Raw genomic sequence first — 13,026 nt, 5'->3', positions numbered from 1 at the left:
ACGTTTCGCCGAACTTCGCGCCGTTATCTCACCAACATGTCTTGGACATTCTGACTATTGGTAATATTGTGTCCCGAGAACAGCAAACTATTGCATGGGCTATCCTGTCAAGCCACTGGCTACACTTGGATGTGGTAGCTTTTCCTTGTCGTCAGGTGATTGCGCCATAATCTGCCACTGGCGATCGTTGGTCCAAATGGCCGCGAAATAAACCTGGCTTCAGAAAAGTGCATTGTATGGCTCGGCGACGCCCTCAACTTCTTCGCTTCTCAGCCCTGCAAAGGTATGTTGATCATCTCCTTTGCTGCGTCTGCTTGTTGTCACAGGCTGTCAGGCTAACTTCGCCGGTTTAGTTAGTCTTGCAGCATGCCCGTTCGATCGTTGCGATGCTGGGTTGAGCAGAGTGACAACTATTCGATATTTTGAGACCCCGCAATCCCTATTCGGTCCCTGCTGTTGCGCACATTTTCACCTCGCATGCCCACTTGCACGCCCGGCCATAGTACGTGACACCATTCTGGCACCTAATATGCTGGCTCTAAGTTGGAGCGCTTTAAACACCAGAAAGGAACCTTGCAGTCTCAATTTAGGTCGAAAATGGGGGGGGATCATAGGGACCAGAAAGATGCAGGACAAGGGAAATGAACGCCAGTACAGCGGTTTGGACTAAGGAGCAGAGTACACCTTTTCCAATCTCTGGCCCCTCGCATCTCGTCCTGGGCAGGACGTAAAAAGGCCCATGACGTTGCAAGGAAGCAACAAATGAACGGCAAGATCTATGGCATTGGGGACCATTTGGTTTGCATTATGGTTATGATTCTCGTTATGGAGTCACATGTGGTATGGCCCTGGTTCTCCCTGCCTCCGAATTCTACTAATCGAGAACAGTAATGATCTCTAGACTTGTGACGTTTCCAAGGCTGGGCAACCAAAACGTACGGCTGCATCTCGTTCATTCAGTGATTAGAGGCTCGGATACTTTACCTAATTCTGATGTTTGCAACGATAATGATATGTTAGTCTTGGGCTTGGGTATGCTTGGTTCTTTTACCAACTCTGGCGCAGAATAGTGAGTCCTCACGCACAAGTTGTTAAACTCTTCGTCAGACTAACGCACATGGCAGGACACGGAAACGGAAAATAACGGCGCCTTGATCATGGTTTGTCCTGGGCAGGACGTTAAAAGGCCTCGATCTTCGATATCATCGAGTCGAGATCGAATGGTTGGGTTTGTCAGCGTTATGGGAAGACGTCCCAACGCAAGGAGGAGTGCGGATGACGATCCCATCTTCGGCAACCCAGAAACGCCAACTGGCGTTATGTCCTGGAACGCTCGGTCCTTGAGCGATGGACGGTAAGGTCGTCGGTAGAGCCAGGCAGTGGCACCCGACAATCCTTGACTACTCGGAACCAACATGATGGACTGATCCATGTTCGGTTTGAGAACTTAACTATGACGGTATGCGATCGCATGGTCGGCCGTCGTTCAGTAGCTGACTCTATATGGCATGCGGTCAACATTGGCGCACCGCTATGGAGTGACTTCCTCCTTGCGGACGACCTATCCGCGGAGAACTGATCTCATGCAAATATTCCCTCAGATACGAAGAGGTTGAACCCCCTAGGCGCTCTTGTGGGGGACGAACAATACAGCCTCCTTGGGCTCTCTTCTAAACGAGTCAACGGGAATTCTGCTGGGGTTCAAAAGTATTGTGATTATACGTACTGGGTTATTGCCCCTCTAGCGACTCTGCTATTGGGGCAGGATACTGCTGCATGATACGGTGGTCAACTGTCAGAAAAGATCGAGTGACACAACCGCTGTCGTGGAATGACAGACGGAGGCACGATCAACATCCGTCCGACGGCTCGAGATGTTGGTCCTGTCTATGTGCCGTCCAAGCGGGGTCCTTTCTGAAGGAGATAAGCGTGATAGTAAGAGCGATATGCCGAGGTCGACTTGTCAATGCCAACGACTTTGACGCGGCAGAGGCTACTTTGCTCCGGAGCCAGCATCTCGGACTAGGCCGAGGAGGACCTGCCCCACGAACCACGCCATCATCCATTTACTGGGTGCCGAATGCGTGGGGCTAACGTTTGGAATGGAGGCTTGTTGGCCTCAAGAGTTTGGGCTGGTCGCGTCTCTCAGATGCGGTCACATCTGTGGCCGTTGAAAAAAGCTCTATGCTCGATCTCAGGTTCGGGGTTCGTGCGGTGGAAAAAAAAAGTGTCAACGGTGTGACAGCAGGTGGGGGATTTCTGTGCAGAGAGAGATGACTCTTGATTCTCTATATACATATATGTTATTAGTCCTGGGCAGCCGAAATTCAAACCTGACATTTGTCCCCAATGAACAGCTCTCTATTATGTGTGCGATATGGCCGGAATTTGTTAGCTGGATTCTTCTCAGGGCTGGCTCACTTTCCAATATCTAGTTTTCGTTTCAAGTGCCTACTTCGCCTGTATGGTTCGTATGATTCAAAAATATCATCTCACAGTTCAAAAGAAGTGTGATGTCTCAGGCACCATGTATATCCACCGATGATGGCATTTGACATTCCATACTCAGTCGGAGAAGGCAATTTGCTTCTACGCCTGGCCTAAATTTTGTCGATGGAGCAGTATGTATTTGTAAGGGCAGTAAATTCATTCAACAATACATCCCATCAATCGCCCCTGGTCTCAATGTGTTTACTGTTTGTCGCCTAGTTGGATTTCTTTACCGGCAACATGGTTCTTAGTCCACTTTTCAACGAAGATTTCAAATATGTCAGTCGCTCGACCAAATGTCATTTGTTTACAAGATTGAGCATGGAAATTTCTACATCTCCCCCCTGCCTGCACACGTGAATTTTCACCGTGTACACTATCCTATACCTCAAGAACATGGCTGAAAGAATCAAAGCAGGAGGTATACTGGCGCTTCAAATAGTCTGGTACTTTTCACTAATAACTTCACCTCCTACGAACCAGCAAAACATTGTCAAATTTCCTGATTATCGTTCGTCTTTTTTTAAGTAGACATGCTCAATTTGAAGGGCAATGCAATCTTGAATGCCTCGACAACTGCAGCTTTCACTATTGGCATACAGCGATCGTGTAATATTTATGAGGAGCATTCGTAGCAATGATTTATTGTAATGGCATACTCATATGCCAGAATGCATCATCATGCCAACGCCAATGTAGAAATACAGCCATAGTCTCAAAGGACTCGAATGTAACGCCAGCCGTATCCCATCACCTTGTGAATTTCCATTAACAATTAAATTATTTAGGAGGGCTTGGACCTCTCGTCCAACTAATCGATATTAGTAAGTCGATACAAAAGAATGAGCAGGGGACGATGAGCTTACTTCTGCCACATCTGGCCGATAAATCCTGGCTGAGGCTTTGAGTCGGTCATTGATTGTCTCCGTGCAGCAGTACCATCACCACGCTTCTGATCCATAAGGCCTTGGAAAAGAGTGCCGGAGCTCTGTGCGGGGTAGGATGTCAGTTATGTCATCTCTAACGGGAACGGGGGTGAGGGGTCCATACGCGTCGGCGACCGGTAGGGGAAACGGGAGGGTTGTTGTTCTTTCCAGAATCCATTTTGATGGCGGTTTCGAAGATGTTAACTTGTATGCTTCGATCTGGGACTCGTGAAGGTTACAGTGTTTCAGTGATTGGAATCGATTGTGTGAATGAAGCAGCAGGAAGGTGAAGGAGAGACCGGGGACGGTAGAGCTATATATAAGCAAAGCAACTCAGCTCTTCCGGAGCTGGTCTTAGCTCGACCTGCCAAACAATAGAGTTACCAGAGGTAGCCGTTTAGGGTATTCCAGACCAAATCACCCTCCTTCACAGACGGCTTCGCCAATGGGGACAACGCCCACCCCTCTGATACAAGGGATGCGGGAAAGCTTGTCGATGCGCCGGTCGAACGATGACGGCCTTCACTCGTTCGCCTCCATCACCAGAGGCCTAGCTGGGGAGGCGTTGGTACGTACACGGCCGCCTGGTGGTTACATCAAACTACCCTGAGCGTTTGTGTACGTAAAACACTTTCCCCTCTTAAACTCGCCCCTCAATGGCCTATCCTTCTCATATTGCTATGTAAGCTATTATGCAAGCGCCTTTCGCTGCTCCTCGCTCCCAACTTACCCCGCGCGATATGCCTCGCCGCCGCAAATGATGGTCTGATCACGACCTGTGGCCGAGATGGCTGGCGAACCAGTCAAATGCCGGCGATCCTCAGCACAGGGGCAAGTCGTTTCCTCACATATCTGTCTCTCGTTGAGGGCAAAGCAAGGGGGAACCCATGCACGGGGCTGACAAAGCATGGGAGGCCGAAACGACGTAGTGTACAGCGTGTAATCAGGCACCAGTGAATCATGATATGGGCACGTGATGGTTTGGTCTTTTGTGGTGATGATTGACACCGCGCATATTACCTGTGATGAAGGCATGCTGATGGAATTAGCGAAAGGCGTAAGCCAAAACAGCAGACAAAAGGATTGGGTGTACAGAAAACGTACGTATGCACGAATCATCCGTGGATTCGGTGTTGGGGCCCGCTATGGACGGCAACGATCGTCGACGTACATAGAAAGTGTGGGGAATACGTCACCGGAGAGTATGAGCGCAGCCGGCCGCAAGCGCGGGGAGTAGTGCCGGCTTGCCGCAGGGACCAGTGTCGGAACCAAGAAGCCTGCAGAACCCGCCTGCCCCCTCGTCTCTGGAGGGTTCCATCTCACAACAGGCCCTCTGCCACTGCGCACATAGAATAAGCTGGTACAGTCATGTAAAACAATTTCCACCACAAAACATATTTAAAGGCCATAGGTTCTGATATCCGTGGATATGGGTGGCGGATCTGCTGGCTTGAAGAGTATTGTTTTTAATTAAAGTGCAGTGGCGGGTTTGCAATCGCTTTTTCTGCAGTGCTCTTCTGGAACCTCTTGTGTAAGTGGCTGGCCAGTCGTGGGGAAGAATTTCCTGGGGCTAAGGACCCACTTATAGCGCTCCTTGCATACAGTACATCAAATTTCTTTGTTTTCAATATAATGCTTTATGCGACTACCGGGTAGCCCTCCGCTAACGGAACTTCACCGACGTTGTGCATCCCACCGTCGTCAGTATTCATTCATTAACCGCCCAGCAATGCCTGGTTTGGGGAACGCCACAAAGATCAGCAAGGGACAGTCCTGGGACCTGAAGCAACATGAAACTCAAGGGCTGAAAAGAAAATATTGTCTCCCAGTTGTTTTGCCCGGCTGCTATTTTACCGAATTCGATTTGAAGAACTTATGCGGCCGCACCGAAAGTTACCATGTTAGAGTATCGGATTTCACTGCAAGCATGGCACAAGAACAGAGACTTTTCTTTCATATGAAGGAGTGATTTTTTTTATTGATTGCTGTCTTTGGGGAACAGGAAGAAATGAAGGTGTGGTCATAAAAAAGATTAAAAAGCAAATTCCAGATTTTAAAGCAGAGCAAGTGGGAGCCGCTAGGACTCGCGCAATGCCCGCAACAAGTTTGAAAGTTCCCAATATTGAATCGTTCATCGCTAAAGCTCTTCCATAAACAGTAACTTTCAGATGTTTTCAGAAATGAGAGTTATGTGATGATGATAGTTGTGAAGGTCGAGAATGTCGGACCAATGCCGACTAAGTTGGAACTCTTCATGGGTGTTTGTATGTGTTGACACTGTCAACCACACAGTAGCCTGCCCGAATATAGTTCCAGTTTCGACGATTCTCAGATTTAGTTGCCGATGCCAATACCGCCAATGCCGCCGGGAAGACCGCCAGTGATCTGGGCAATGATGTTGAAGAGAGTCTTGAGGGTGCTGGTGAGGAGTGTGAGAAGGCCGGTGAGGGTGGAAACCAGGTCTCGGAGGCCTTCAAGGTTGGCAATGCCAATGCCACCAGTGCTTTGACCGCCGAGGTCTGTATCTTTGCGTCAGAACGAGCCTGTATATAACGATACCTGTAGAAGAGGGCGACTTACTACCAAGGAGTTCCAAAATACCACCAACCTTGGTGAGGGGGTTCACGTTGGTCAGAGCACCGTTTGTAAGTTTCTGGATGTCGAGAAGCTGGTTGCTCTTAAGGCCGGGAAGGATGTTCAGAAGGCTGGTAGGGCCCAGGTTGTTCAGCAGAGCAGTGTGGTTGCCAAGGATATTAAGAATAGCAAGAGTCAGAAGATCACCCTGAACGGCGTTGAGGCTACCAGCACCTATGGTAGAGGTAATAGGCCCAATACCCGGGAGACCTGAGAGGCCAGTCAAGGCAAAGTCGGCGCCGGGAATACCATTGCCTGGGGTATATGTTAGCATTCGCATCAGGCTACAGACTAGTCTGTGGTGGATTACCAAGGTTCAGAGCGGAAGTGAGAAGGCTGGTGGTAAGAGCCTTTGCAGCATCCACAGCTTGGTTGGGTGGAAGAGGAAGAGAAAGGGCATCGGGTCCGGTGAACGCTGGAATCGGCGGGAGAGCGAAGCCGAGTGCACCAGCATTAGCAACACCCTTAAGGGGGTCAATCAACTTCAGAGGCAGCTGGCGCTCCTCAACATCGCGCTTCACAGGGTTGGCGATAGAAGTGCCGAAGAAGGCGGTAAGAGCCACGGTGGTAGCAGAGAACTTCATTTTGATGGTGAGGTGTTTGAAAAGCTGGTAATTTGAAGAGTGGTAAAACTGTAGACTGAAAAGTTGAGAGAAGAAGCGGCTAACTATCCTGTAGTGAAGGTGCGGTGTGATGATGAGAAGAAATGTCCTGTTGAACGGCGGAAGAAGATGCCTTTTATACTTCATCTGCCTGTCGACATTCGCTATTTGAAGCTCACTTAGTTCTCATGTCCTGGCACGTCATCTGCTCTGCCTTCCGTCTTCGTCGTCATGTTCTCATCTCGCCCCTGTTCACTAAGGGGTGGGATGATTCTGAACGTGAGAGTGTTCTCACTCAACCAGCTGTCTACTCAGCATGCCAGACTCGTGAAGCCTCAGACGTATTCCCATCCAGGCCCATCACAACACTTACACCACCACACATAGAGTCAATATCGGTTCAGCTTTCCAGCCGCTGGACCCTGAGCTTAGGGCTAGGCTCTAGCCAAGGCGGTCTAGGGAGGGCGGGAGGCTTCGTCCGAGCACCTTTGACAACTCCCTCCGCGAAACTTGGCCAATAGGACCTTTGTGGCTGCCACTATATCCTGTCTCCATTAGTCTGTCTTGTCTCTGATGGGCAACCTAAACTCAAGACACATCCACATGAGAAGGTACGTGACATCTTGTCTCCCTGGTTTGTCATTGGCGTCTCTCATCTCTGCGAACGGGATGGGAACCTGCCCCACAGGCATCACTGTCCCCGCCAAGCCTCGACTCTCTGTAGAAGGCGCGAATCTCTATACTTATTCATACCCCTGGTGAGACACAGCCGAAAATCTCGGCCGAAGCTGTTGTGACGTTTGCGGAGAGGACATATTGTCATCAGAGTCAGCCAATTCCGAGTCCGCCGTTGTTCCCGTCGCCGATCACCGGTAGACCTTCATACCATATTTCTTTTTCTCTCTCTTCTTCTTCTCAATATGTGATCGTAAGGTATGAGGTCTACAGCATCTGGCAACACCTACAGAGTCGTTAAAGACCACCAGAAGATAGCTATTCAACCGACACACATTGATAATGCAATTTCTTGTTTTAGAGTTGATATGGCCTGGAGCCTTCGCCTAGTTGCTGCGCAGCTTGCTGACTAGTCCCCTGTTTTCGTCCGACTGCAATCGTGATAGGTGAGGGTCTTGTTACGTAGTTAATGGGAGGTAAGAAAAATTTCAAGTTTGTTTTGTCTCAGCCTTTGCACCCCTTTGACCCCCAACTACCTCCTTTCCCGCTCTTCCCAACGGGGACTCGCATTCCAGAGCTTGCCTATTAAGGGACTCAGACATAAGCGGCTTGAGAGACGGAAAACGTGAAAAGTGACAGCTTTCTCAGGGATTAGTGGTCTCACCAGTGATTATCGAATCAAAACGCGAGCCACAGTCACACGGACATCCTCAAGAATCCATACTTGGCAAGTGGCGGTCATGGGCCATGCTAGACACATCTTATTTTGAGCGAGTCAACTGCAGTGACGTTGGAATGGCTTTCAACTCTTGCGCAATAGCTCGCCATTGAGATGGCAAGACACAAAGGGCATCATTGCCAGAACAAGACACTCTTAGATTGAGAAAGTTGATCGTCTAGACATCCCACAACCAATGTAGATGTGTGTTCTCTTCGAAAGCCAAGACAACTGCAGTCTTTGTTGGAATCAAGCCAGATCTGACCCATAGTAGCCCAGAGACATGAAGGAACGAGAATTTTCCTTAGGGGCTGAATCAAAATTTCGTACTTGGCCGGCTGCAAGCCGTCTGGAAGCTTCGTTGCCAAGGTCAGAGAGCCAACATGAAGGCTACGTTGCAAGATCATCTCCAGTCAAGCTAAACACCATCTCAAGTAGCCAGGGATATCGTGGGTGGAATGGATTCACACATTCAAGACTAAGCTGCATGCTCTCCTGAGATGCTGCGAACAAAGACAGTATATCACCCTCTGTTGCTCATGATTAAGACGTATTGCACGTACGTAGGTGGACTCAAAAAGTTCACTCGTTGCCTATCCATCAAGATGCGTGAATCTTTGGAACCTCAACGTCATTCCCGTATTATCAATCGGGTGTAAACACAACTCCAAGTTAGAAAAGATCAACCAGGGAAAGCATGCGCCCTTACTTCTGATGTCTATGTGCTCCCTAACAGTCTCATCGCATATACTTGTCTCTTAGCAGATTATGCTATCGTCAGTTTTGGTTAAAGCTTTTGTGAAATGTGCCTTACGGCCGCCGCCTCTTTCGTCCAGCGCCTGTGTACGTCATTCCGGCCGGCTGGCCGGCCATCCAACCCACAGGGCTGTCTTTCTAGTTGATGTTTCTTTGCTGCTGTAAGTTAACTTTGGCAAATTCATAGTTCAAGGCTGAAGTTTCTCGGCAGGGCGAGAGCTGCCACATTCCGGGCTCGTCACCAGCGTCTGGTCTGGACCATTGTAAAGTACCCAGGAGTATGGCTCATGGGCCCTTTGACGAGCAGACTGGAAAACTCTGAAGAGAGACAGACATAAACTAATTCCCGAATTGGCTATGACTGAGAACTCTTGGCCCAAGCAGGTTTCATCAAATCTTCTCCGTTGTGGCGCCGCTGCACTTGGACACGTCGATCTTGGCTCCGTCCTGCATTCCTCAGCCGCCTCTCGCTGCCCTGTATCCGCCCACTGCCACTCATGCTTTGAATTAGGTGAAATGCCGAAAAACGTCCTGAGAGTAATGCCGAACAACGTATGGCAAATCCCTTGTGTCTCCACTGCACGTGGGCCGCCTTCTGGCCTGTCAACTGCTCGCAGCGATTTACCTTTGATAAAATGATGCATTATGTGATGACCCGCCTCATCAAGCTCGGGGGCGGCATGCGCCTTCCAGAAATTTCCTGTTCGCGGCGAGCGAGAAATCTCCACGACTTTACATAATCTTCCTGAGCGGGACTTGAAAGTTCTGACTCTGGTTTCTGATGGCAAGATGCTTCAACAAGCCTCCCACGTCCTTCGTCTATCATTACTCCACGATGAGAGCAGCCTCCATCCCACTCTAGCCAGGAAGGAGCGGTGGTCGCTGGTAGGGAGCAGATCGTTGACTCGTGAACAAGGATTCAGCCTCAAAGGGAAGGGCGGCTGGGTCTAGACGGCATTTCAAGACAAACTGCGGTACATCTCGTGCAGTTTGACTGGTTGAGTCGCCTTCCAGTCATCCAGTGCGTGCTGATCCTCCTTATTCTTTTGATATCATACGATAGATCTCCGTTCAGGATTCTCCATATGAGACAGGAGGACGCACGTCTTCTCTGCCGATGGGGCTAACACTGCCAGAGACATATGACCTTCGATAATCGACGTTGATGTCGGCATTCCAGCTGTTGGACGATCTTTTGCGGATCGTACTATGAACAAGATTGCGATGTGTTCCGAGTTTATGACAACATCCAAACCATTCGAGAGTTTGGAAGCCTTGTTTGGATGATCTTATCCCAAGATCTCATGGGAGATTGAAACGTCTCTTGGCCGAAACCGAATAGCGGATTTGCCCCTGTGGAAGGTTTTGGCAATGTCGCAGGTCGATGCTGGAACGTCATCTGGGAAAAGTTCCCAAAATCTTGGCTGTTGAGCCTATGAACTATGACAACACCTCTTCCCATTCTGATGTATGCATCCATGACAGTTTGTGCAGTTTTCCATCCGAAAGACATTGTTATCATCTTACTTAGCAATGAATGTCCGACTGTATCCTCCTTCTAAACATGCCTTGATAATCCACCGGATCATCAAAATGTGTGGTTGGAATCTTCTAACCTAGAAATATTATCAGCATTGATCGGACGTTGGCGAAGCTGAGATATGTCCGTTCTTTTGCTTACAGCCATCGAGATTGAAAGCAGGGGGAGCTCTAGTCATGTAGTGGCTTTTTGGTACCCCCTCAATTTCTGAAATAGTTTCCAAGTGATGTCCGTCACCTTCACTGATTTCTGAAATTCTGAGACTCTAGATCTTGCTGGTACCTAAACACAAGCGTATCAGCTACGACAAGTCAGGGATGTGTATTTGACAACTTTTCGCTGCAGGTGCCGATTATCTGAAATTGGGTTGTCTTTGCTGTACCTCGTTTGCCGTGTTAGTTATTCATTCAGATTCCATGTTCATCAAGAGCAATTCCTGCCTTGGGTTGAAAAGGTTTAAGTTGAAAATCGGCAGTGTGAAACTAGGCGCAGGCAAAGTTGAAAGCCCCAGGAAACTTGTCGTTGAGAGCAAGGTAATCAAAACTGACAATCAGCTAACGGCAGTCTTTCAAGAGAATTCCAATCTTATAGACATTTCGCGAGACAAATGGAAATCAGAATGTTCGAAGTCTTTGAAATCGTTAGAGAATGACCAAGCCTAGGGCCGGGGGTTCGCAATGTTGAGAAAAACCGTTGCCAAAGAAACGCATTGTTAATATGTACACCATAAACACACTGACTGAATGTCAGAACAAATGCAGAAAGACTTGAAAACAAAAGAAGCAACTTCCGAGAAGACTCCGTTAGTGATGTTTGTTCTGGCCTACTAATTTTTAACAACAAGAGATATGTTGTTGCATGGATAAAGAAAAAGAAGAAGAACAGCAGCTTCGCTTGCTGGAAACAACAGGGTTGAAAGGAATAAATAACCCATTGTCTCTGCTACCTGATTTTTAAATCGACGTACACTTGCTTGTACCATGACCAAAGAGAATCAACATAACCGCATCTTAAAATGCAAAGGATTGTGCCATAGCCTCAGACATTGTCCATGAAAATACTAGAACAAAGTGATGTTAAAGAGCAGCTCATAAAGCAGTACAGAAAGATAAAACCCAGGACAACGGTTGTGTACAAGGTCATTGAGGGCTTAATCGGTACATTCGCGTGTTATTCTTTTTGTGCGGAAGCTGTTGGCCATGGGAGAGCTCAGCAGTAGGATGAGGTTAAATAGATGACGATGATTTAGAAGTGGCTCTCTTTGCTTCGGAGGCTTGCTTATCATAATACTGTCAACGTGAAATCAACTCGAATCCCCTAAGCTAGCTATTCACCAGAGATAACCCATACAACCATAGGAACGACTTTAACACCACCATCACAACATCATCACAAAAACAGCAAGAATCATGTGCTACGGGACCCTTCAGTACTCATGTTGCCACACCCAAACGACACGGCTCACCTGCCGCAAAACTTGGCGGAAGAGAACGGGATGGTTGTGCTATGCAATCGTGACCTTCATATGCGGTGTAGGCCCTGATGAGCCGTGCGATGAGGTCCGCGGAGACAAGCACTGGTGGGTCACGCGCAGTTGCCCGGATTGCCGCGCGGCCGAGGAGGCCGGCACTCAAACTAAGGGCCGTGTGCACGATCGTTACGCCAGCAAGCTAACACCGGAGGACCTCCGTCGCTCACGACGCCGCAAGGAGGAAGAGGACCGGCAGAAGGATTTGGAACGGAAGGCGTATAGAGACGATAGGATCGAGATGCAGAAGATTAAACGAGCCGATCAGGGGTATGACAGAAACGCTCCTCTACCTGCAATGCCATCATTCGCCCACGTTTCGCTTGGTGATAGATCGGGACAGCCGTTGCATCGCCTTCCGCAGCAAGGAGCGAACAAGTCCCCTTCTGCCTCGTCACAACAAAAATCACCACTGAACATCCCACACGACGAGCAACAGGATGCCAACACCAATGGATATACTAGATCAAGGAAGATGCAGGCCATCTCAAATGACAAACCTGTAGACGTGGATCATAGGTCCAAAAGAGAACGAAGGGTTGGTGGATATGGTGGATTTGACTTGAGCCCATATGGACACGACCAAATGCGACGAAACACCTTGAAAGTACACGACGATGGCCGAAACCCATACCGGCCTTACGAGAAAGATATGTCACCGAGAAATTTGACCCCTCCTAAATCTACTCCTGAAGCAGCTTCTCCATCGTCAACTGGGCAACGTCAACGCTTTACAGACAGAAGAGATCAAAACCTTAAGCCCCTGAGAATGCTCCAGTTACCAGGCTCCCTGGCTGGTCAAACGCCAGTAAATCAGACTCCCAAATATTCAGGCGAACGAAATGGTGGTGTTGAAAGACTTCTCGACTCAGCCACACGTGCCAGTGTTCGCACAGAGTCCATGGTGTCGGACTCTGACTCGTTTGTTTGTCAAGACGCTCGCGCCGTGGAGCGTGGCCGGTGACTTTAGCCATATGTAAATATGGGAAGGAAAGGGAGACAAAGTTGGTAAGTGAATGCTTCGTCCTGTTGAACTATGTACTCCTTTCGTGCGGTTTTCCGCCCGCAATTGACATAGATAGATGGAACCTCCTTTCCTTCCCAAACTGAACAATCACCGAAAGCAAGCAACACGCAAAGGTTTGATGACAATCTCA

General features: G+C 48.8%; 5 protein-coding genes across 5 annotated transcripts; 3 read left to right on the top strand and 2 right to left on the bottom strand.

The window, feature by feature from the left end:
- Positions 1-762: 762 nt before the first annotated feature.
- On the top strand, positions 763-1,358 carry CTRU02_205464 (uncharacterized protein; the record flags this gene model as incomplete). Its single annotated transcript, XM_036722762.1, has 2 exons — positions 763-840; positions 1,125-1,358. 2 exons carry the CDS (start codon positions 763-765, stop codon positions 1,356-1,358), a joined length of 312 nt encoding a protein of 103 aa, XP_036585659.1.
- Positions 1,359-2,080: 722 nt separating this feature from the next.
- CTRU02_205463 (uncharacterized protein) lies at positions 2,081-2,242 on the top strand (the record flags this gene model as incomplete). Its single annotated transcript, XM_036722761.1, has 1 exon — positions 2,081-2,242. The coding sequence occupies one exon, from the start codon at positions 2,081-2,083 to the stop codon at positions 2,240-2,242; it is 162 nt and encodes a 53-aa protein (XP_036585658.1).
- A 1,028-nt stretch (positions 2,243-3,270) lies between these two features.
- On the bottom strand, positions 3,271-3,594 carry CTRU02_205462 (conidiation-specific expression protein; the record flags this gene model as incomplete). Its single annotated transcript, XM_036722760.1, has 3 exons — positions 3,271-3,301; positions 3,357-3,478; positions 3,541-3,594. 3 exons carry the CDS (start codon positions 3,592-3,594, stop codon positions 3,271-3,273), a joined length of 207 nt encoding a protein of 68 aa, XP_036585657.1.
- A 2,156-nt stretch (positions 3,595-5,750) lies between these two features.
- Positions 5,751-6,634, bottom strand: CTRU02_205461 (uncharacterized protein; the record flags this gene model as incomplete). The annotated part of the gene is made up of 3 exons (XM_036722759.2): positions 5,751-5,935; positions 5,997-6,305; positions 6,361-6,634. The coding sequence occupies 3 exons, from the start codon at positions 6,632-6,634 to the stop codon at positions 5,751-5,753; spliced, it is 768 nt and encodes a 255-aa protein (XP_036585656.2).
- A 5,116-nt stretch (positions 6,635-11,750) lies between these two features.
- CTRU02_205460 (uncharacterized protein) lies at positions 11,751-12,833 on the top strand (the record flags this gene model as incomplete). The annotated part of the gene is made up of 1 exon (XM_036722758.1): positions 11,751-12,833. The coding sequence occupies one exon, from the start codon at positions 11,751-11,753 to the stop codon at positions 12,831-12,833; it is 1,083 nt and encodes a 360-aa protein (XP_036585655.1).
- Between the last annotated feature and the right edge of the window lie 193 nt (positions 12,834-13,026).

Source organism: Colletotrichum truncatum (assembly GCF_014235925.2).
Source record: "Colletotrichum truncatum strain CMES1059 chromosome Unknown Contig_0003, whole genome shotgun sequence".
Taxonomy (NCBI): Eukaryota; Fungi; Ascomycota; class Sordariomycetes; order Glomerellales; family Glomerellaceae; genus Colletotrichum; species Colletotrichum truncatum.
Note: the sequence above shows the minus strand (reverse complement) of the source record. Positions and strands in the feature narration are given on the sequence as shown.